General features: G+C 46.8%; 1 protein-coding gene across 1 annotated transcript in view; it reads right to left on the bottom strand.

Moving 5' to 3' along the window:
- SACM1L (SAC1 like phosphatidylinositide phosphatase) overlaps positions 1-26,009 on the bottom strand; it is a 424,002-nt gene that overhangs the window by 363,093 nt on the left and 34,900 nt on the right. The window contains exons 2-3 of the mRNA XM_063922680.1: positions 15,806-15,903; positions 2,585-2,659 (exon numbers count right to left, since the gene is read on the bottom strand). Of these exons, the coding sequence (XP_063778750.1) occupies positions 2,585-2,659; positions 15,806-15,903 (173 nt within the window). The remainder of the gene's footprint in view (positions 1-2,584; positions 2,660-15,805; positions 15,904-26,009) is intronic.

Genomic DNA, 26,009 nt, shown 5'->3' with positions numbered 1-26,009 from the left:
TGCCAGTGTGGGTACGGTGTACAGTGTACGGAGACTCAGTTTGCTCCCTCAAAAGCAGTGCTTCTGCACTGTGTACGGAGTCTTGAGAAGCAGTCCGCCCCGGTTAGAAGCCGTGCGTCTCCGTACCCTCATGCCGCCATAATGGCCGGCGACCTGCTAACCGGGACTCCAGCTTAGTACTCACCACTCTTCTGGCTCTGTTAGGGGTGGCGGCGTGCTGCGGGAATGTACGCTCGCTGTGGTGGGGCTTGCGAATAGTTCCCTCAGGTTCTAGTGTCCTGTCAGCGGGGAACGGGACCATTAACCCTTCAAGAGGTTGGGCCGTTCCCCATCCTAAGGCCCACGAAGCAGGCAGGCTGGTGCCATCCAGTCCTGCCTGAAAACGAACAGAAAAATAAATGCAGAAAACTCTTCAGGAGCTTCCATAAGCATGACCGGCTCCTCCGGGCACATTTTCTAAACTGAGTGTGGTAGGAGGGGCATAGAGGGAGGCAGCCCACACTATCAAATTATTAAAGTGCCCATGGCTCCTAGCTGATCCGTCTATACCCCATGGTACTAAATGGATCCCCAGTATCTAGGACGCAAGAGAAAAGAAAAAAAAAAAGTTAATGCTAACCATTATAGACAGGTGACAGAGGAGAATTGGAGAGACTACTAGTGAGTCCCAACCACAGAAGGCTTTTTGTGTGGTGCACTCTTTTATTCTAAACATTTTAGTTAAAACATAACTTTTAATATTCAGTCAACGGACGGAATATTAAAAGTTATGTTTTAACTAGAATGTATGGAATACAAAAGTGCACAACACAAAGAGCCTTCTGTGTTTGGGACTCACTAGTAGTCTCTCCAACTCTCCACTGTCATATTGTACCCTGCTGTTTGGTGCACCTCCAAGAGATGTAAAATTACTATAATGTATTTGCAGAAGTATATATAAAACTATAGGTTGGTTCAAATCACACTATCCGTTACATATTATTTTCTCCTGTGCATACTCAAAACAGGCTTACGTCTTTTCAGAAGTATATGTTAGACAGGTGCCGGAACACAAAGCTTGCTGTATATGGTGCTGTGTAGCCACAAACCGATCAGAGTGCCTATGCTGACCCCTGTCATCACAGGACACCTTCAGATGTCATGTGGAGTCCATGCCTTGACAGCTCAAAGCTGTTCTGGCAGCACAAGGGGAATCTACACAATATTAGGCAAGCGGCTTTAATGTTATAGAAAAAAGACAAATAATAGCAGCGCTCTTGTGACAAGTTAGACCACAAAGGACACTAAGAGCCAGAAATGATTAAAAGAATATTTTTATATAGTAGCCTATAATATAAAAGCATACAATTACAACTGATTATAGCACCTAAATGGTTAAAAATAATTCCCCGTTTTCAATTGGAATAGTGCATATAGCCCTATTTTGGTAAATATTCATATGCTGCAGCTGAATAAATGACAATGTTCCCACTAGAAAAAGGGTTGCCTATATATACACCATGCAGTGATTTATATCTTGGTGGGGCAGGATATTTAATCACTAATTAGCAAACTAAAGCTAATTCTTTTTAACCATTTAATTGCTATAATCAGTTGTAATTGTATGCTTTTATATTTATGCTACTATATAAAAATATTCTTTTAATCATTTCTGGCTCTCAGTGTCATTTGTGGTCTAACTTGTCCCATGAGCGCTGCTATTATTTATTTGTCTTTTTTCTGTTTCTAGTAATTAAAGTCTACACATAACCTTTATAGCGGCGAATGAGGGACAATAGACACAGGTGTAATATATAATTTACATAGGCGCACACATTAGGATTTTCTTTGGGTTTTAATGTTATGACTGATGGGTGTATATAGGTTTACTGAATCAGCTTCTTGATAGAAGTGTAACAATCATAGTTTCAATATCAATTTCTATGAAATTGTGTTTCTTTATCATTGCTGTTATGCAACGAATGTATAGTGCAGGATAAATGGATAGGATTTCTGGGTCCAGATCCTCAGAACAATTTTTTATACAACTGGAAAAGAGGCAGCTTGGTAGGATTGCTGCTGGCCACATCACTAGGCCACAAAGCAGTTATTGACAGCAGACTTCCATCGATGGAGGTACAATAAAGCGGGTGCAGAGTTGAACTAAGTCAATTCTGTCAGTGCATAGTATTTTTTGGCACTGTGCATGAACCGGAGCAAAGCATATGCTTCTACAGCTAACTTATTGTGTAATTAAAACTTGCATTCAACTCTATATTGGTTTTATTTTCCACTAAGGTCAAGCCATTCAGATGTTGTAAATATGGGGTTCAGTATGATATGATGGTTGACAGGATGCCGGCTGACAGGATCCCGCCAGCAGCGAGTCCCCTTGCGGGCACGGTGGCGAACACAGATTTTATTAATGCTGCAGGCTGTCAAGATCCTGAACACCGGGATCCCGACAGCCAGTGTATTAACTATGTCCCGTAAAAATGGACTCATCTGTATAAGCTTGTGATGTTCCCATCACAATTTATGCTTACACAGCAATTAATAACAAGTCAGTAAAAACAAAACACTTTATTGTAATCAGTTTACTCACCGGCAACTAGCCGAATTGTGCCCAGTATACCACATATAGGTCTTGTGATTGCAGACGGAGGGATGTCCTTCTTTGCTGAAAGAGAGAATACACATTTAAAAATAGAAAAAAAATGAAATTATCCCAATATTGCCACTGTAAAAAAGCACATCACCAATATCTAGTACATTTACCCCAAACATTTTCCTAGTAGTCTAGTTAACATTATACTACTTTCTATAGCACCTTTGTCCCAGTAATACGCAATAGATTTTAAATATTTCGCAATGGGTGTGGAAGCCATCTTGACTGCACACACAGGTCTATTTTAAACCTAAGCCAATTACCTTACCAGTATGTTTTTGTGGACTTCAGGGGAGGAAACTGGAGCACTTGGAGGAAGCTTATGCAAACATTGGGAGAATATGTAACCTCCACATAAGGTCATTGTGGAAAGTACTGTATGTCAAAAAATAAGATTTTAAACCTACTGGTAAATCTTTTTCTCCTAGTCCGTAGAGGATGCTGGGGACTCCGTAAGGACCATGGGGAATAGACGGGCTCCGCATGAGACATGGGCACTAAAAAGAACTTTAGATATGGGTGTGAACTGGCTCCTCCCTCTATGCCCCTCCTCCAGACCTCAGTTAGAGAAACTGTGCCCAGAGGAGACGACAGTACGAGGAAAGGATTTTTGTTAATCTAAGGGCAAGATTCATACCAGCCCACACCATCCACACCGTATAACATGGAATATACGAACCAGTTAACAGTATGAAACAAAACAGCATCAGCCCGAGACTGATCAAAACTGTAACATAACACTTATATAAGCAAAAAACTATAAACAAGTCTTGCAGAATTTAGTCCGCACTGGGCCGGGCGCCCAGCATCCTCTACGGACTAGGAAAAAAAGATTTACCAGTAGGTTTAAAATCTTATTTTCTCTTACGTCCTAGAGGATGCTGGGGACTCCGTAAGGACCATGGGGATTATACCTAAGCTCCAAACCGGGCGGGACAGTGCGGATGACTCTGCAGCACCGATTGAGCAAACATGAGGTCCTCATCAGCCAGGGTATCAAACTTGTAGAACTTTGCAAAGGTGTTTGAACCCGACCAAGTCGCCGCTCTGCAAAGCTGTAATGCCGAGACACCTCGGGCAGCCGCACAAGAAGAGCCCACCTTCCTAGTGGAATGGGCCTTTACTGAATTTGGTAACGGCAATCCAGCCGTAGAATGAGCCTGCTGAATCTTGTTACAGATCCAGCGAGCAATAGTCTGCTTAGAAGCAGGAGCGCCAACCTTGTTGGCTGCATACAGGACAAACAGTGCCTCTGTTTTCCTAACTCGAGCCGTTCTGGCCACATAAATTTTCAATGCCCTGACCACATCAAGGGACTCTGAATCCTCCAAGTCCCTCGTAGCCACAGGCACCACAATAGGTTGGTTCATATGAAAAGATGAAACCACCTTAGGTAAAAATTGAGGAAGAGTCCGCAACTCTGCTCTATCCACACGGAAAATCAGATAGGGGCTTTTGTGAGAAAGCCGCCAACTCAGACACACGTCTTGCCGATGCCAAGGCCAACAACATGACCACTTTCCAAGTGAGATACTTTAATTCCACAGTTTGAAGAGGCTCACACCAGTGAGACTTAAAGGAACTTTAACACCACGTTAAGGTCCCATGGTGCCACTGGAGGCACAAAAGGAGGCTGGATATGCAGCACTCCCTTCACAAAAGTCTTGACTTCTGGGAGAGAAGCCAATTCCTTCTGGAAGAAAATGGATAGGGCCGAAATCTGAACCTTAATGGAGCCTAATTTTAGGCCCAAATTCACTCCAGTCTGTAGGAAGTGAAGGAAACTGCCCAGATGGAATTCTTCCGGAGGAGCATTCCTGGACTCACACCAAGACACATACTTCCTCCATATACGGTGATAATGTTTTGCCGTCACGTCCTTCCTAGCCTTTATCAGAGTAGGAATGACCTCATCCGGAATGCCCTTTTCCGCTAGGATCCGGCGTTCAACCGCCATGCCGTCAAACGTAGCCGCGGTAAGTCCTGAAACAAACAGGGCCCCTGTTGCAACAGGTCCTCTCGGAGAGGAAGAGGCCACGGATCTTCTGTGAGCATTTCCTGCAGATCCGGATACCAGGTCCTTCGAGGCCAATCTGGAACAATGAGAATTGTCTGTACTCCTCTTCGTCTTATGATTCTCAATATCTTTGAGATGAGAGGAAGAGGAGGGAACACATAGACCGACTGGAACACCCACGGTGTCACCAGGGCGTCCACTGCTACAGCCTGAGGGTCCCTTGACCTGGCGCAATATCTCGGAAGTTTCTTGTTGAGGCGTGATGCCATCATGTCTATTTGAGGCAGTCCCCACTGACTTGCAATCTCTGCGAAGACTTCCTGATGAAGTCCCCACTCTCCTGGATGCAGATCGTGTCTGCTGAGGAAGTCCTCTTACCAGTTGTCCACACCCGGAATGAAGACTGCTGTCAGCGCACTTACATGATTTTCCGCCCAGCGAAGAATCCTGGTGGCTTCCACCATTGCCACTCTGCTCTTTTTTCGCCTTGATGGTTTACATGAGCCACTGCGGTGATGTTGTCTGACTGAATCAGAACTGGTAGATCGCGAAGCAAATTCTCCGCTTGACGAAGGCCGTTGTATATGGCCCTTAATTCCAGTACGTTGATGTGTAGACAAGCCTCCTTGCTTGACCATAGACCTTGGAAGTTTCTTCCCTGTGTGACTGCTCCCATCCTCGGAGGCTCGCATCCGTGGTTACCAGAACCCAGTCCTGAATGCCGAACCTGCGACCCTCTAGAAGGTGAGCACTCTGCAGCCACAACAGGAGAGACACCCCGGCCCTGGGGGACAGGCTGATCATCTGATGAATCTGTAGATGTGACCCGGACCACTTGTCCAGAAGGTCCCACTGAAACTCGAGTGCATTGATGGACCGACACCCTTCTTGGCTTTAACGGGTCCCTGACCACGTTTTGGAGTTCCTGGGTCTTTTCCATTGGGAGAAAAACCCTTTTTTGTTCCGTATCCAGAATCATGCCTAAGAAAGGCAAACGGGTCATTGTAACCAACTGTGACTTTGGTAGATTGAGAATCCAGCCGAGCTGCTGCAACACCCTCAGGGAGAGTGATACGCTGTTTGGCAACTGTTCCCTCGATCTAGCTTTTATTAGGAGATCGTCCAAGTACGGGATAATTGCAACTCCCTGCTTGCACAGGAGCACCATCATTTCCGCCATTAACTTGGTGAAAATCCTCGTTGCTGTGGAAAGCCCAAACGGCAACGTCTGAAATTGGTAATGACAATCCTGTACAGCAAATCTCAGGAACGCCTGATGAGGAGGATATATGGGGACATGAAGGTATGCATCCTTTATGTCCAGGGACACCATATAATCCCCCCCCCCCCCCCCTCCAGGCTGGCGATGACCGCTCTGAGCGATTCCATCTTGAATTTGAACCTTTTCAAGTATAGGTTTAATGATTTTAAATTCAGAATGGGTCTGACCGAACCGTCCGGTTTCGGGACCACAAACAGGGTTGAGTAGTAGCCCGTCCCCTGTTGAAGCAGGGGAACATTGACCACCACTTGTTGAAGACACAGTTTTTGAATTGCATTTAAAACTACTTCCCTCTCCGGGGAAGAAGCTGGTAGGGCAGATTTGAAAAACCGGCGAGGAGACACCTCTTCGACTTCCAGCTTGTAACCCTGGGAAACAAATGTCTATTGCCCAGGGATCCCCCTGTGATTTAACCCAGACGTGGCTGAAAAGTCGAAGAGGTGCCCACACTGGGGCGGACTCCCTCAGCGGAGCCCCAGCATCATGCGGTGGATTTTGTAGAAGCCAGGGAGGACTTCTGCTCCTGGGAACTAGCTGTAGTGGGAAGCTTTTTCCCCCTGCCCTTACCTCTGGCAAGAAAGGAAGATCCCCGTACTCTCTTGGTTTTATGCGACCGAAAGACTGCATCTGATAATGTGGCGTTTTCTTAAGCTGTGAGGAAACATAAGGCAAAAAATAAGAATTTACTTACCGATAATTCTATTTCTCGGAGTCCGTAGTGGATGCTGGGGTTCCTGAAAGGACCATGGGGAATAGCGGCTCCGCAGGAGACAGGGCACAAAAAAGTAAAGCTTTTACCAGATCAGGTGGTGTGCACTGGCTCCTCCCCCTATGACCCTCCTCCAGACTCCAGTTAGGTACTGTGCCCGGACGAGCGTACACAATAAGGGAGGCAATTTGAATCCCGGGTAAGACTCATACCAGCCACACCAATCACACCGTACAACTTGTGATCTAAACCCAGTTAACAGTATGATAACAGAAAGAGCCTCTTAAAGATGGCTCCTTAACAATATAACCCGAATTTGTTAACAATAACTATGTACAGTATTGCAGATAATCCGCACTTGGGATGGGCGCCCAGCATCCACTACGGACTCCGAGAAATAGAATTATCGGTAAGTAAATTCTTATTTTCTCTATCGTCCTAAGTGGATGCTGGGGTTCCTGAAAGGACCATGGGGATTATACCAAAGCTCCCAAACGGGCGGGAGAGTGCGGATGACTCTGCAGCACCGAATGAGAGAATTCCAAGTCCTCTTTTGCCAGGGTATCAAATTTGTAGAATTTTACAAACGTGTTTTCCCCCGACCACGTAGCTGCTCGGCAGAATTGTAATGCCGAGACCCCTCGGGCAGCCGCCCAAGATGAGCCCACCTTCCTTGTGGAATGGGCCTTAACAGATTTAGGCTGTGGCAGGCCTGCCACAGAATGAGCAAGTTGAATTGTGTTACAAATCCAACGAGCAATCGTCTGCTTAGAAGCAGGGGCACCCAACTTGTTGGGTGCATATAGTATCAACAGCGAGTCAGATTTTCTGACTTCAGCCGTCCTTGAAATGTATATTTTTAAGGCTCTGACAACGTCCAACAACTTGGAGTCCTCCAAGTCGCCAGTGGCCGCAGGCACCACAATAGGTTGGTTCAGGTGAAACGCTGATACCACCTTAGGGAGAAAATGCGGACGAGTCCTCAGTTCTGCCCTATCCGAATGGAAGATTAGATAAGGGCTTTTATAAGATAAAGCCGCCAATTCAGATACTCTCCTGGCGGAAGCCAGGGCCAGTAACATAGTCACTTTCCATGCGAGATATTTAAAATCCACCTTTTTCAATGGTTCAAACCAATGGGATTTGAGGAAATCTAAAACTACATTTAGATCCCACGGTGCCACCGGAGGCACCACAGGAGGCTGTATATGCAGTACTCCTTTAACAAAAGTCTGTACCTCAGGAACTGAGGCCAATTCTTTTTGGAAGAATATTGACAGGGCCGAAATTCGAACCTTAATAGATCTCAATTTGAGACCCATAGACAATCCTGATTGTAGGAAATGTAGGAAACGACCCAGTTGAAATTCCTCCGTCGGAACACTCCGATCCTCGCACCACGCGACATATTTTCGCCAAATGCGGTGATAATGTTTCGCGGTGACTTCCTTCCTTGCCTTAATCAAGGTAGGAATGACTTCTTCTGGAATGCCTTTCCCATTTAGGATCTGGCGTTCAACCGCCATGCCGTCAAACGCAGCCGCGGTAAGTCTTGAAAGAGACAGGGACCCTGTTGTAGCAGGTCCCTTCTCAGAAGTAGAGGGCACGGGTCGTCCGTGACCAACTCTTGAAGTTCCGGGTACCAAGTCCTTCTTGGCCAATCCGGAGCCACTAGTATTGTTCTTACTCCTCCTCACCGTATAATCTTCAATACCTTTGGTATGAGAGGCAGAGGAGGAAACACATATACTGATTTGTACACCCAAGGTGTTACCAGTGCGTCCACAGCTATTGCCTGTGGATCTCTTGACCTGGCGCAATACTTGTCCAGTTTCTTGTTGAGGCGAGACGCCATCATGTCTACCATTGGTCTTTCCCAACAGTTTATTAGCATGTGGAAGACTTCTGGATGAAGACCCCCTCTCCCGGGTGAATATCGTGTCTGCTGAGGAAGTCTGCTTCCCAGTTGTCCACGCCCGGGAAGAACACTGCTGACAGTGCTATTACGTGATTCTCCGCCCAGCGAAGAATCTTGGCAGCTTCTGCCATTGCACTCCTGCTTCTTGTGCCGCCCTGTCTGTTTACATGGGCGACCGCCGTGATGTTGTCCGACTGAATCAACACCGGTTTTCCTTGCAGGAGTGGTTCCGCCTGGCTTAGAGCATTTTAGATTGCTCTTAGTACCAGAATGTTTATGTGAAGAGACTTTTCCAGGTTCGTCCATACCCCCTGGAAGTTTCTTCCTTGTGTGACTGCTCCCCAACCTCTCAGGCTGGCGTCCGTGGTCACCAGGATCAAATCCTGTATGCCGAATCTGCGGCCCTCCAATAGATGAGCCTTTTGCAACCACCACAGAAGATATACCCTTGTCCTTGGCGACAGGGTTATTCGCAGGTGCATCTGAGGATGCGACCCTGACCATTTGTCCAACAGATCCCTTTGGAAAATTCTTGCATGGAATCTGCCGAATGGAATTGCTTCGTAAAAAGCCACCATTTTTCCCAGGACTCTTGTGCATTGATGTACAGACACCTTTCCTGGTTTTAGGAGGTTCCTGACAGGTCGGATAACTCCTTGGCTTTTTCCTCGGGAAGAAAAACCTTTTTCTGAACCGTGTCCAGAATCATCCCTAGGAACAGCAGACGTATCGTCGGAAAACAGCTGCGATTCTTGGAATATTTAGAATCCAGTCGTGCCGTCGAAGAACTACTTTAGATAGTGCTCTTCCGACCTCCAACTGTTCTCTGGAACTTGCCCTTTTTAGGTCGTGCAAGTAAGGGATAATTTAGATGCCTTTTTTCTTTGAAGAAACATCTTTTCGGCCATTACCTTGGTAAAAAGGCCCGGGGTGCCGTGGATAATTCAAACGGCATCGTCTGAAACTGATATTGACAGTTCTGTACCACGAACCAGAGGTACCCTTGATGAGAAGGACAAAATTTGGACATGGAGGTAATCCTTGATGTCCAGGGACACCATATAGTCCCCTTTTTTCCGGTTCGCTATCACTGCTCTGAGTGACTTTATCTCGATTTGAACCTTTTATGTAAGTGTTCAAAACATTTTAGATTTAGACTATGTGTCACCAAGCCGTCTGGCTTCAGTACCACAATATAGTGTGGAAAAATAATACCCTTTTCCTTGTCGTAGGAGGGGTACTTTGATTATCACCTGCTGGATATACAGCTTGTGAATTGTTTCCAATGCTGCCTCCCTGTCGGAGGGAGCCGTTGGTAAAGCAGACTTCAGGAACCTGCGAGGAGAAGATGTCTCGACTCTCCAATCTTTACCCCTGGGATAATACTCGTACGATCTAGGGGTCAACTTGCGAGTGATCCCACTGCGCCCTGAGACTCTTGAGACTACCCCCCCACCTTGAGTCCGCTTGCACGGCCCCAGCGTCATGCTGAGGACTTGGCAGACGCGGTGGAGGGCTTCTTTTCCTGGGAAAGGGCTGCCTGCTGCAGTCTACTTCCCTTACCTCTATGTCTGGGCAGATAAGACTGGCCTTTTGCCTGCATGCCCTCATGGGAAAGGAAAGATTGAGGCTGAAAAGACGGTGTCTTTTTTAGCTGAGATGTAACTTGGGGTAAAAAAGGTTGGATTTCCCAGCTGTTGCTGTGGTCCCCAGGTCCGATGGACCGACCCCCAAATAACTCCTTCCCTTTATACAGCAATACTTCCATCTGCCGTATGGGATCTGTATCACCTGACCACTGTCGTGTCCCTGACATCTTCTGGGAGATATGGACAACGCACTTATCTTGATGCCAGAGAGCAAATATCCCTCTGTGCATCTCACATACATATATATAGAATGCATCCTATTAAATGCTCTACATGAATAAAATATTTTCAGTCAGGGAATCCGACCAAGCCAACCCAGCACTGCATCTCCAGGCTGATGGCGATCGCTGGTCGCAGTATAACCACCGTATGTGTGTATATACTTTTTAGGATATTTTTCCAGCTTCCTATCAGCTGGCTCCTTGAGGGCGGCCGTATCTGGAGACGGTAACGCCACTTGATAAGCGTGTGAGCGCCTTATCACCCTAAGGGGTGTTTCCCAACGTACCCTAATTTCTGGCGGGAAAGGGTATAACGCCAATATTTGCTATCGGGGTAACCCTACGCATCATCACACACTTCATTTTATTTTATCTGATTCAGGAAAAACTACAGGTAGTTTTTTCACTCCCACATAATACCCTTTCTTGTGGTACTTGTAGTATCAGAAACACGTAACACCTCCTTCATTGCCCTTAACGTGTGGCCCTAATGAGAAATACGTTTGTTTATTCACCGTCGACACTGTATTCAGTGTCCGTGTCTGTGTCTGTGTCGACCGACTGAGGTAAATGGGCGTTTTTAAAACCCCTGACGGTGTTTCTGAGACGCCTGGACCGGTCCTAATAGATTGTCGGCCGTCTCATGTCGTCAACCGACCTTGCAGCGTGTTGACATTCTCACGTAATTCTCTAAATAAGCCATCCATTCCGGTGTCGACTCCCTAGAGAGTGACATCACCATTACAGGCAATTTCTCCGCCTCCTCACCAACATCGTCCTCATACATGTCGACACACACGTACCGACACACAGCACACACACCGGGAATGCTCTGACAGAGGACAGGACCCACTAGCCCTTTGGGGAGACAGAGGGAGAGTCTGCCAGCACACACCAAAAACGCTATAATTATATAGGGACAACCTTATATAAGTGTTTCTCCCTTATAGCATCTTTTATATATATACAATATCGCCAAAATCAGTGCCCCCCCTCTCTGTTTTAACCCTGTTTCTGTAGTGCAGTGCAGGGGAGAGCCTGGGAGCCTTCTCTCCAGCTTTTCTGTGAGAGAAAATGGCGCTGTGTGCTGAGGAGATAGGCCCCGCCCCTTTTTCGGCGGGCTCGTCTCCCGCTATTTTTGAAGTTAGGCAGGGGTTAAATATCTCCATATAGCCTCTGTGGGCTATATGTGAGGTATTTTTTGCCTCTAATAAGGTTTTTATTTGCCTCTCAGAGCGCCCCCCCCAGCGCTCTGCACCCTCAGTGACTGTTGTGTGAAGTGTGCTGAGAGGAAAATGGCGCACAGCTGCAGTGCTGTGCGCTACCTTTATGAAGACTCAGGAGTCTTCAGCCGCCGATTTTGGACCTCTTCTCTCTTCAGCGTCTGCAAGGGGGCCGGCGGCGCGGCTCCGGTGACCATCCAGGCTGTACCTGTGATCGTCCCTCTGGAGCTAGTGTCCAGTAGCCAAGCAGCAAATCCACTCTGCACGCAGGTGAGTTCACTACTTCTCCCCTAAGTCCCTCGTTGCAGTGATCCTGTTGCCAGCAGGACTCACTGTAAAGTAAAAAACCTAAGCTAAACTTTCTCTAAGCAGCTCTTTAGGAGAGCCACCTAGATTGCACCCTTCTCGTTCGGGCACAAAATCTAACTGGAGTCTGGAGGAGGGTCATAGGGGGAGGAGCCAGTGCACACCACCTGATCTGGTAAAAGCTTTACTTTTTTGTGCCCTGTCTCCTGCGGAGCCGCTATTCCCCATGGTCCTTTCAGGAACCCCAGCATCCACTTAGGACGATAGAGAAAGGTTGATTTACCTGCAGTAGCTGTGGAAACAAGGTCCGTGAGACCTTCCCCAAACAATTCCTCACCCTTGTAAGGCAAAACCTCCATATGTCTCTTCGAGTCGGCATCACCCGTCCATTGTCGGGTCCATAGGGCTCGCCTAGCAGAAATCGCCATAGCGCTGGCTCTGGAACCCAGTAGGCCAGCATCTCTCTGAGCATCTCTCATATATAGGACAGCATCCTTAATATGACCCAGGGTCAATAAAATGGCTTCCTTATCCAGCGTATCAATATCAGCAGATAAGGTATCTGTCCACGCTGCTACAGCGCTACAAACCCAAGCCGACGCTATCGCCGGTCTGAGTAAAGTACCAGAATGTGTGTAAATTGACTTCAAGGTAGTCTCCTGCCTGCCATCAGCAGGATCCTTGAGGGTTGCTGTATCTTGAGATGGCAGCGCTACCTTTTTGGAGAAGCGTGTCAACGCTTTGTCCACCCTTGGGGAGGATTCCCACTGTATCCTGTCCTTAGCCGGGAAAGGATACGCCATAAGAATCCTTTTGGGAATCTGCAGTTTTTTGTCTGGAGTTTCCCAAGCCCTTTCAAACAACTCATTTAGTTCATGTGAAGGGGGAAAACATGTGGACCCTCGTGTCTGGTACAGAGGGGTCCTCTGTGATATGCAACACATATTGCAATAATCATATACGGAATACTTTTAGCCAATTTCGGCTGCAACTTCGCATCATCATAGTCGACACTAGAGTCAGAATCCGTGTCGGTATCAGTGTCTACGACTTGTGATGGTGGGCACTTTTGAGACCCAGGAGGTCCCTCCGACATAGTGAAAGGCAGTGCTCGACTCCCTGTACATTCCCTGGACTCTGCTTTGTCCAACTTTTTGTGCAATAAATTCACATTTGCATTTAAAATGTTCCACATATCCAACCAGTCAGGTGTCGGCGTTGCCGACGGAGACACCACACGCACTGCATCCATTCACGCATTGGGAGAGAGCTGGGGGAAGCCCAGCACCGACGGAGGTGCTGGGCACGCCCCCAACAGTGACGTCGCCGGCCACAGACGCTCTATAGTAGCGTTTGTGGGCCGCACCGCCCCCTAAAATGACGTGGGCGTGACCACGCCCCGTAATTTGCGTGGCCGCGCCCCCGTTTCGGACACACGCGCGCACATATGCCCCCGGAGTCCGGCGCCATGCCCCTTTTCACTCCTAGAGTGAACACTATGTGGTGCACCTGCTACTTCTGGGATCATCACGTCAAGCTGCCTAAAACAACTGCTTCGGTCCAGGGCTACAATATATAAAGCTAGAAATGAGAAAACACACTGGCATCCCAATCGCAGCACTGCCGACAAGGGTGCAGAGTACCCTAACCTCCTCCCCCTACCCCTAACCCTCCCACTCACAGCCTAACTCCAACCTCCTCCCAGTAGTGCCTAAAGCCTATCCCCCCTTTACCCACAGCCTAAACCTAACCCGCCCCCCATAGTGCCTAACCCTACCCCCCCCCTCTCTCTGCAGCCTAACCCTAACCCTCCCTGAGTGTGCCTGAACCTAACCCCCCCACCCCCCGCACGCTAAACCTGTGGCGGCAGTGCATACTTTCCTTCAGGATCCTGACTGTCAGGATTTCATAGTCGGGATCCTGATATCCTCGGGATGCCGGCATAGTCATTCTGGTGGCTGTTGGGATTCCGGCATCAGTATTACGGCTGCTGGGATCCTGAATGGATACCTCCGGTATGATAATACACCAGCAGCATTGTCACGCTCTCGCTCCCCCGGCAACACTTTGTAGTACCTAAATGCAGTCTGTGGCTCCTATCATAAACCCATTACATATATAACATTTAAAATGTAATAATGTGTTTAGAATAATTTATTGTCCTGTTTTTTAATCATATAATTGCTATGTGCTCTACCTGGCGCAATGTGTAGGACGTGCTCTACCTGGTGCAATGTGTAGGACGTGCTCTACCTGGCGCAATGTGTACAATGGGGGTCATTCCGAGTTGATCGCTCTCTAGCAGTTTTAAGCAACAGTGATAATGCATTGCCACCGCCCACGGTGGAGTGTATTTTCGCTTTGCAGAAGTGCGAATGCTTGTGCAGCAGAGCGCCTGCAAAATCTTTGTGCAAAACAAGACCAGCCCTGTAGTTACTCTTCGCGTGCGTTGATTCTAACGATGGAGGGACGGCTTTTGACGTCACACACCCACCCAGCGAACGCCTGTGTTTTTCCAAACACACCCTGAAAACGGTCGGTTGACACCCAGAAACATCCACTTCATGTCAATCTTCCTGCTTTGTGCCGTGCGACTGAAAGCTTCGCTAGAACCTGTGCAAAACCACAAAGGACTTTGTACCCATACGTCGTGCATGCGCAGAAATGCCGATTTTTAGCCTGAACGCTGCGCTGTGAACGACGGCAGCTAGCGATCAACTCGGAATGACCCCCAATGTGTTCTACCTGGCGCAAAGGGTATAACGTGCTCTACCTGGCGCAATGGGCATAACGTGCTCTACCTGGCGCAATGGGTATAACGTGCTCCACCTGGCGCAATGGGTATAACGTGCTCCACCTGGCGCAATGGGTATAACGTGCTCCACCTGGCGCAATGGGTATAAGCGGCACTACCGTGTGGTGTAATGTGAATTGGTACCATGATGTGGCCACTCCTTCTCCACGAAGCCATGCACCTAAATTTGGAATATATTGGGGGGAGGGGAGGGAGAGCACCAATTCAGTTTCTGCCAAAGGGCACCAAAATATCTAGTTACAGCTCTGGTGCAGAGTGTCCTGTATGCTACACAGCCCAGCAGCATTGTCACCCCCCCCCCCCCCCTCCTCCCCCTTGCAACACTTTTGTAGTGTCCAAATCAAGTCTGAGATTTTATAGTTAAATCATTAATAAGAACCTTAATTCTGATTGAACTCAGAAAAGGACAGGTAGGACCCCAATTTTTTAAAGTATGGTGTCCCTGGGACCCACTTTTTTGGGGGATCACCGCGATCACTGTTAAGTCTATTAACTTTGGAACGTAAGGGCGGAATTCAATTGTTTACCCTCCCACCCCCTGTCGCGCCTGTCAGCAGCTATTGAATTGTTTCTGCCGACGGGCGCGATATCAGCATTTCAGTCAGCTACCCCTGGGGGTGGCGATCTGAAATGCACTAAAAGTGACTTGTATAGGCGCCTAAAAGGGGCTTTTCACGATTGTGCCCATGACTTTAGTCGGGTTTAGCATATGGGCTATAACGGGGGCACAAAGGAATATCGCTCCACGATCTCCCGAAACTTTAGACGGGAGATTGGGCACGATATATCAACTGAATATCACCCTAAATGTCAGAAAGCAGTAAAACATCATGGTTTCTAATGCATAGCAATGTTTCATAGTGTTCATATAATAAGCAGGATACTTTTTTCCCCTTAAAACATTACTGCACAAAAATTAGTTTAAGCCAAAAAACAAAACTATTTATTTATTTTAACCAAATTTATTTTCCCCAACCCTGGAAAAGTACTGTACTGGATATTCTAGGGAAAAAATTACCTGCAAGAGCAATTTCTGTAGACACTCTATCGATTGTAAGAACATCGTCAACTCCATCATCACATGCTTCCACAAAAAACTTCTCAGGTGTTGTGTGTCTAAAGATGAATTTAATACACAAGAATAAAACATACATTTTTGTATTATAAAAATAGAAATGATCCAACCACCAAAGCTTTAGCACAGTAAACAGCAAACATTAAGAAGGAAAGCATACACAGAAAATACCAAAGTGGCCTCGTACATCGTTGCTACACCTTTTGACCCCGTCCCCCTTGCATGTCTACCATTAGTTGTAGACCTATTGACTGTAGACCTTTTTAGTGTACATCTATAGTCCGGACACAGTCGCAGCCTGCTTAATTTTTAAGCGGCAAAATGTGCCTTGTCCCTTTAGCGGCGCCCTGCTAAAACAGCCTGCTGCCACATGAATAAATGCCGTGTAGACATTAAAGTGAGAGTTTGGGGGAGCCGAGCCAAGCCCCATTAATGAGGCTGCATGGCTAGGGCACGCCCCCAATAGAGACGTAGAGGAGGCAGTCATGCCCACTACCTGTCCAGCTGCGCCCTCTTTTCGTGCACACGCAACACATACTGCCCCTGCACCCTGCCCAGCTCCAAGGCAGGATGAAAAGTGGAGGAAAGGAATGGAAAAAAACAAACACACACAAGACGTCTTAACAGTCAATAATGAAACAAAAGAAGGTACAGTCACCTGTCCATAGCCCACCTTTTTATTATCATTACCATCCCTGACTGACTATCGCCACCAAAACAAGTCAATAATTATGAGGTTTGGGAACTTCGGTAAGTAAGGCGACTAGGTTTTTGGTTTAAGACACAAGGGGGTCGATTCAATTCAGCAACAGTTGAATAGCGCCGGGAGTTAACTACCGACGCTATTCAATACAGCGACTAGTTACCCTCAATTGTGAGGAATTCTTCTTTCACCCCTGAGGGGTGAGAGAAGAAAACCGACAAAAGGGTTGCCACGCGGCCGGCGCAAGGCTGATTCTGTCGGGAATCAGCATCGCCGCGGGTAGTTAAGTCGGAGAATGCCCATTCTCCCGACAAAACAACCTGTTAAGTCCACGAGAAAGGGCATTCTCAGACTTAACTTTAGCTGAATTGAATAGCGTCGGGAGCTAATTCCCGGCGCTATTCAACTTTCGCTGAATTGAATCGACCCCAAGGGCAATGATACAAAATGTTCAATAAATGTCTTTATAGCCTGGTACTTTAATGATGCCTTCCTAGAGGGGAGAAATTAAAAATTGGCAAGTATGGATTTTGGTGAGGAAGTATCCTCTAACCACGACGCCAAGGTGAAAAATAATAGTTGTGGGTGGAAAAAAACATAAGCATGCAGATAACACTCTCTGGCTGCCACTGCATGCTGGTACATAGCAAAGCCACAATAGTTAAAACTATGGACCTAATTCAGTCGCATGCTGGGGGCCGCCCATCGTAGGGCAAGGCCACCCAGTATGCTACCCACTGTGATCACGCTGTAACTGCGATCGAGTCACAATTACAGCGTGGTAGCAGAAACTATGCAACGGCAGGAGTCCCACCACCATTTTTTTGATCGGAGTGGATGCGTGTGACGACACTGCGCCATTTCTAAAACGCCAACATGCCCCCCCCCCCCGTTACCCTGGCGACGTCCCGAAAATGCTCCAATCAGTATGTTTTCCCATTTGTAAAAATCAGGATTGCTGGTTGTTCTGATCGAAGCACTTTGATGTGTGGTTTGGAAAAAGCACACTACAGGAAGTTCTCAGATGTCTGCATGGTCCTTTACCAGGACTTCTGACACGTCAGCTTTGTAAAGCAAAAAGTGTCTAACCACAAAGTCACAATCTAATATTAAGTATTTTCAGTTCTGAAGTAATTGTATTCAAACCCTGTGATTTATTCACAAATTAGGATATCCTGCAACAACTTTGTTTTTCTATGGTGATTAGGATTACTAGTGCTTAATATGCAGTATATCCTGGAACAATCAACTGTTCTGTTGGAATAAAGCACCTTTGAATCAAACAGAAAGAATTCAGAAGAACATGCACTTTGTACGTCCCCCCCCCCCCCCCCCCGCCTCTCTCACAGGATAGTCTGAAATAAAAGATAATATTTTAAACCTACCAGTAAATCTTTTTCTCCTAGTCCGTAGAGGATGCTGGGGACTCCGTAAGGACCATAGGGTATAGACGGGCTCCGCAGGAGACATGGGCACTATAAAGAACTTTTAGTATGGGTGTGCACTGGCACCTCCCTCTATGCCCCTCCTCCAGACCTCCGTTAAAGAACTGTGCCCAGAGGAGACGGACAGTACGAGGAAAGGATTTCTGTTAATCTAAGGGCAAGATACATACCAGCCAACACCATACATACCGTACAACCTGCCATACACTAAACCAGTTAACAGCATGAACAAAACAGCATCAGCCAGAGACTGATCACAACTGTAACATAACCCTTATGTAAGCAACAACTATATACAAGCCTTCCAGAAATAGTCTGTACTGGGACGGGCGCCCAGCATCCTCTACGGACTAGGAGAAAAAGATTTACCGGTAGGTTTAAAATCTTACTTTCTCTTACGTCCTAGAGGATGCTGGGGACTCCGTAAGGACCATGGGGATTATACCAAAGCTCCAGACCGGGCTGGAGAGTGCGGGTGACTCTGCAGCACCGATTGAGCAAACATGAGGTCCTCATTAGCCAGGGTATAAAACTTGTAGAATTTTGCAAAAGTGTTTGAACCCGACAAAGTAGCTGCCCGGCAAAGCTGTAATGGTGAGACGCCTCGGGCAGCCGCCCAAGAAGAGCCCACCTTCCTAGTGGAATGCGCCTTTACCGAATTAGGTAACGGCAATCCAGCCGTAGAATGAGCCTGCTGAATCGTGTTACAGATCCAGCGGGCAATAGTCTGCTTAGAAGCAGGAGCGCCAACCTTGTTGGCCGCATATAGGACAAACAGGGCCTCTGTTTTCCAACTCGAGCCGTCCTGGCTGCATACATTTTTAAGGCCCTGACTACATCAAGGGACTTGGAATCCTCCAAGTCACCCGTAGCCACTGGCACCACAATAGGTTGGTTCATATGAAACGACGAAACCACGTTAGGTAGAAATTGAAGACGAGTTCTCAACTCCGCTCGATCCACATGAAAAATCAGATAGGGGCTCTTGTGAGACGAGGCCGCCAATTCGGACACCCGCCTCGCAGATGCCAAGGCCAACAACATGACCACTTTCCAAGTGAGAAATTTGAATTCAACCATCTGAAGAGGTTCAAACCAGTGTGACTTAAGGAACTGTAACACCACGTTAAGGTCCCACGGTGCCACTGGGGGCACAAAAGGAGGTTGGATGTGCAGCACTCCCTTTACAAAAGTCTGGACTTCTGGGAGAGAAGCCAATTCCTTCTGAAAGAATATAGATAAGGCCGAAATTTGCACCTTAATGGAGCCTAACTTTAGGCCCATGTCCACTCCTGTCTGAAGAAAATGGAGAAAACGACCCAGCTGAAAATCTTCCGTCGGAGCATTCTTGGCTTCACACCAAGACACACATTTCCTCCAGATACGGTGATAATGCCTCGCCGTTACCTCCTTCCTAGCTTTGATCAGAGTAGGGATGACTTCCCCTGGAATACCTCTCCTAGCTAGGATTTGGTGTTCAACCGCCATGCCGTCAAACGTAACCGCGGTAAGTCTTAGAACACACAGGACCCCTGTTGCAATAGGTCCTCCCTGAGAGGAAGAGGCCACGGATCTTCTGCGATCATTTCCTGAAGATCTGAATACCAGGCCCTTCGAGGCCAATCTGGAACAAAGAGTATTGTCTGCACTCTTGTTCGTCTTATGATTCTCAATATTTTTGAGATGAGCGGAAGAGGAGGGAACACATATACCGGCTGAAAAACCCATGGTGTCACCAGGGCGTCCACCGCTACTGCCTGAGGATCCCTCGACCTGGAACAATACATCCGAAGTTTCTTGTTGGGGAAGTCCCCAATGACTTGTTATCTCTACGAAAACTTCTTGATGAAGACCACACTCTACTGGATGGAGATAGTGTCTGCTGAGAAAGTCTGCTTCCCAGTTGTCCACTCTCGGAATGAAGACTGCTGACACAGCGCTTACGTGATTTTCCGCCCAGCGAAGAATCCTGGTGGTTTCTGCCATTGCCACTCTGCTCCTTGTCCCGCCCTGGCGGTTTACATGCGCCACGGCTGTGACATTGTGTGACTGAATCAGAACGGGTAGGTCGCGAAGAAGATTCTCTGCTTGTCGCAGGCCGTTGTAAATTGCCCTTAATTCCAGCACGTTGATGTGTAGACAAGCCTCCTGGCTTGAGCACAGTCCCTGAAAATTTCTTCCTTGTGTGACTGCTACATATCCTCGGTGGCTTGCATCCGTGGTCACTAGAACCCAGTCTTGAATGCCGAACCTGCGACCCTCTAGTAGGTGAGCACTCTGAAGCCACCACAGGAGAGACACCCTGGCCCTGGGGTACAGGCTTATTTTCTGATGTATTTGTAGATGGGACCCCGACTACTTGTCCAGAAGGTCCCACTGAAACGTTCTCGCATGGAACCTGCCGAAGGGGATGGCCTCGTAGGCTGCTACCATTTTTCCCAATACTCGAGTGCATTGATGATGAACAGACACTCTTTATGGTTTTAGCAGGTCCCTGACCATGTTCTGGAGTTCCTGGACTTTTTCCGTTGGGAGAAAAACCCTCTTCATTTCCGTGTCCAGAATCATACCCAAAAATGATAGCCGAGTTGTCGGAAACAACTGCGACTTTGGTTGACTTAGGATCCAGCCGTATTGCTGCAGCACTCTCAGGGAGAGCGACACGCTTTTCAGTAATTGATTTCTCGATCTCGCTTTTATCAGGAGATCGTCCAAGTATGGGATAATTGTGACTCCTTGCCTGCGCAGGAGCACCATCATTTCCGCCATTACCTTGGTGAAAATCCTCGGGGCCGTGGAAAGCCCAAACGGCAACGTCAAACTGGTAATGACAATCCTGTACAGCGAATCGTAGGTACGCCTAAGGAGGGGGATAAATGGGGACATGAAGGTATGCATCCTTTAAGTCCAGGGACACCATCCAATCCCCTCCCTCCAGGCTGGCGATGACCGCTCTGAGCGATTCCATTTTGAACTTGAACCTCTTCAAGTACAGGTTCAGTGATTACAGATTTAAAATGGGTCTGACCGAACCGTCCGGTTTCGGTACCACAAACAGGGATGAATAATAACCCTCTGCTTGCTGCAGACGAGGAACTTCGACTATCACCTGTTGAATGTACAATTTGTGAATTGCAGCTAACACCAGCTCCCTCTCCGACGGGGAAGCCGGCAAAGCAGATTTGAAAAACCGGCGAGGAGGCCTGCCTTCGAATTCCAGTCTGTATCCCTGGGAAACAATCTCTATTGCCCAGGGATCCACCTGTGAGAGAACCCAGACGTGGCTGAAAAGATGAAGACGTGCCCCCACTTGATCCGACACCCTCCCCCCCCCCCCCTTCCCCCCGGAAAGCCCCAGCGTCATGCGGTGGACTTTGCGGAAGTAGGGGAGGACTTCTGCTCTTGGGAACTAGCCGAGTGCAGCTTTTTTCCCTTGCCTTTACCTCTGGCAACAAAGGACGATCCTCGTACCTTCTTGCTTTTATTGGAACGAGAGGACTGCATTTGATAATGCAGTACCTTCTTAGCATGCTGCGGGGGAACATAAGGTAAAAAATTAGATTTACCGGCCGTAGCAGTAGAGACAAGGTCCGAAAAACCTTCTCCAAACAACTACTCCCCCTTGTAAGGCAATGACTCCATATGCCGCTTTGAGTCGGCGTCTCCCGTCCACTATCGGGTCCACAAGAGTCGCCAAGCAGAAATAGACATAGCGTTTATTCTGGAGCTTAGTAAACAAATGTCTCTCTGAGCATCCCTCATATACAAGGCAGCATCTCTGATATGCTCAATGGTCATTAGAATGGTATCCATATCTAAGGTGTCAAATTCCGTAGATAAGGAGTCTGCCCATGCCACGACAGCACTACAAACCCAGGCCGACGCCATGGCCGGTCTAACGATAGTTCCTGAATGTGTGTAAATGTGCTTCATGGTAATTTCCTGCTTGTGATCAGCAGGATCCTTGAGGGAAGCTGTATCCTGAGAAGGCAGTGCCACCTTCTTGGATAAGCGTGTCAGTGTCTTGTCTACTTTAGGCGAAGATTCCCATCGTATCCTATCCTTCTGTGAAAAAGGATACGCCATAAGAAACCTTTTGGGAACATGTAGTCTCCTATCCGGAGACTCCCAAGCCTTTTCGCACAATTCGCTTAGCTCAAATGAGGACGGAAACGTGACCTCAGGCTTTTTCCTTTTATACATGTAAACCCTCGTGTCAGGGACAGGGGGTTCCTCAGTGATATGCAAAACCTCTTTTATGGCAATAATCATGTATCGAATACCCTTTGCCACCTTCGGCTGTAATTTTGCATCCTCATAGTCGACACTAGAGTCAGTATCTGTGTCGGTATCTGTGTCAGCGACCTGGGATATGGGGCGCTTTTGAGACCCTGAAGGTCCTGGCGCCACAGGGACAGGCACGGTCTGGCTACCTGACTGATCCCTAGCTTCAGCCTTGTCTAACCTTTTATGCAGGAGATTCACATTTGCATTAAAGACATTCAGCATATCCACCCATTCCGGTGTCGGCGTTGCCGACGGCGACCTGACATTCAAACATTCCCCCTCCACGAGCCTTCCTCGTCAAACATGTCAACACACACGTACCGACACACTTCACACACACAGGGAAACTCTTTTCTGAAGACAGTATCCCCTTTAATGCCCTTTGGAGAGACAGAGAGAGAGACTGTGCCAGCACACACCTCAGCGCAATGACCCTGGAGACCAACACAAAATGTTTTTCCCCAGCAGCGCTGTATAATATCTTATCCGCCAATTATGTGGCCCCCCCCCTCTTTTTTAAACACCCCTTCACCGTGTGTAAGCAGGGGAGAGTCCGGGGAGCTTCCTCTCAGCGTTCTGTGGAGAGAAAAATGGCGCTGGTGAGTGCTGAGGGAGAAGCCCCGCCCCCTTGGCGGTGGGCTTCTGTCCCGCTCAAAGTTATTGAAAAATGGCGGGGGCTCTTTTATATACACATGTACAGTGCCCACCTGTACATGTATATTGTCTTTTGCCATAAGAGAGGTGTTATATTGCTGCCCAGGGCGCCCCCCTTGCGCCCTGCACCCGTACAGTGACCGGAGTATGTGAGGTGTATGGGAGCAGTGATGCACAGCTGCGGTGCTGTGCGTTACCTCAGTGAAGCTCTGAAGGCTTCTGCCGCCTGAGACGTCTTCTGACTTCGTTTCTTCTGGCTCTGTGAGAACGGCGGCGCGGCTCTGGGGGTGGACGATCCTGGTAAGATCCTGTGTTCACCCCCTCTGGAGCTAATGGTGTCCAGTAGCCGAGGAAGCAGAGCCTATCATTTAAGAAGGTCTGCCCCTCTCTCCTCAGTCCCTCGATGCAGGGAGCCTGTTGCCAGCAGTGCTCCTTGTAAAAATGTAGAACAAATCCAAACAAAAATGCTTTCTAGGCAGAAAACTCAGGGGAGCTCCCTGCAGTGCACCCATCTCGCTCTGGGCAGTGTAAAAATGAGGTCTGGAGGAGGGACATAGAGGGAGGAGCCAGTGCACACCCAGAATCCAAAGCTTTCTTAAAGTGCCCCATCTCCTGCGGAGCCAGTCTATTCCCCATGGTCCTTACGGAGTCCCCAGCATCCTCTAGGACGTGTGTGTGTATATATATATTTTTATATTAACAATGTATATAATATTTGTCCTATTAAAAACACGTTAAAGGTTAAAGAACACAGTACGCAATTGGCGCAAAAAGTACCGCAAGGGTATGCCCTTAACTATACCTTAAGGAATGTACTTATACTGTAAACATTTGTGCAGTGATAATGTGTAGATGTAATGCAGTGTAACCTTGTTAGCTTAAAAGCTGTATGAGCGACTATGACGCTCTGAGAACCCCTTAGTAATACAATAATCAACCAAATACCGGTCTAAGGTTCTAACGCCTTTAGTGAGAGAATGAACGTTCAAAAAGAATAATACAATACAAGCTATACACTACCAAAATAACATAAAATATCTAACCAAGTAACTAACATATAATACAATAGAGACACAAATACGTTTAAGGGGAAGGGGAAAGGGAGAGAGAGAGAGAGAGAGAGAAGAGAGAGAGAGAGAGAGAGAGAGAGAGAGAGAGAGAGAGAGAGAGAGAGAGAGAGAGAGAGAGAGAGAGAGAGAGAGAGAGAGAGAGAGAGAGAGAGAGAGAGAGAGAGAATGGCTTACAATAACAATAAAGGCAATATGGTTGCAGAGAAACTTGCACATGTGAGAAACAATCGCTACGCAGTTAGTCAATGCTGAGAATCTTTGTGGAGAGAATACTTGAGCTTACCCATACTGGCTGTCCCTATATACACAACCCTACAATACCGCATGGGACAGAAGCTAGACTCCATTTTGGGAAAACTCCCATGATTCCAAAGTCTGCAACACATGGTTCAAAGGGGGAGGAGAAAACACCCAGCAGCAGCCATTTTCTACAAACCAACTAATCTTATTCCACATTCCAATCCAACTAATTATATTCCACATTCCAATCCAACTTCCTAGAACCATCTTATTCAATTTCACATTCCAAACAAACTCAGTATCTCAATAACCAGAGCATATGGTATGCTGGCTATGCTATATGAATCATCACAAAACCAGATCACAATGTAACCACACATATCAGCCTGCCATTGCTACAAGCACATGACTACAGTAACAAAAGGAAGTATAATTTGACTGCAAGCCTTCAGCAAGATGCATCATGTAAAACTACTATAATCTGTTATAAATCACCATCCATAAATGTATACCAGGAATACTATGCTACAGATTGTCTACTGTTCCAATTCATTACAGATTTCATAGAGTATTATCACCAACACATAACAATCACACAACTGCACAAGCCTCATTAACCTTAAGCCATTTGTATCTCCACTAACTATTCAATACCAATCATTTCACAACTACTTTAAACTATTCTATGCCAATCAGCCATGTGGATTCAATACTTAGCCTTTCGCTTGGAGCCTGGTGATAAGCAAGCCATTTCTTCTGGATGCCAGCTTGGTTCTGAGTGTAGCTACAGTACATCTGTTCTCTGAGATCACAAGCAACTGAACTCTGACCTCTTCCCTTAGCCAGGAACTACTTTCCGGTTTGACTAGTTCCTGGGGGAGGGGTCTCTCTTGCTTTGTATATGCTGATCAGGTTCAGCCCTGAAAACTGCCAACTGTATCATTCATTGTTCTAACAAAGGGATTTTAGCTTTTATACATATAATCATATCTATCCGCTGCAATGTCCCACAACTTCACAACAAGTATCAAATTAATCTACACACCAATCTGCTTGTTTCAATATTAAACATGACGGGTGTATCTGGTTCTGTTCAAATAATACACATTCATGACATTAATTCATTAGCTAATTTTAAATCTCCATGATGTCTGGTGCTTGATATTATAATTATGTACTGTATGAAATAAGTGTCGAATCCATCTCTGTGCCATGTCCGTGTAAATGCGTGTGTTAACATATATTGCTGTGCTCGCTGCGCATATTTGCAAGTATAGCGACTTAAATGTGTGCAGTTTGTATGTTCTCTCTATGTAATATTTTTGACTGACAATAAATATATATATATATATATATACACACACACATTATATATATATATATATATATATATATATATATATATATATATATATATATATATATATATATATAAAATCTTTGTTGGGTCGTTGCCATCGATGTACAATCATTGTGCACATGCATCGAACACATGAAAGGCATCACAGCATGCAGACATTTTTTGAACAACGACCCATCCTTAACGACCCAACAGAAAGATTTTATATGTGACATTATGAAATTTATTTTAAGTCACAATTATTTAAAATTTTTAGACTGTTTTTACTTACAACGCTGAGGGACAGCTATGGGTACCATTTTCACCCCAAGCTTTGCGAATCTCTTCATGGGACAGTGGGAGAACTCCTATATCTATGGTCCACATTGTTTTAAAGAGAATATAATTT

The sequence above is a fragment of the Pseudophryne corroboree genome, chromosome 5 (assembly GCF_028390025.1).
Source record: "Pseudophryne corroboree isolate aPseCor3 chromosome 5, aPseCor3.hap2, whole genome shotgun sequence".
Classification (NCBI taxonomy): Eukaryota; Metazoa; Chordata; class Amphibia; order Anura; family Myobatrachidae; genus Pseudophryne; species Pseudophryne corroboree.
Note: the sequence above shows the minus strand (reverse complement) of the source record. Positions and strands in the feature narration are given on the sequence as shown.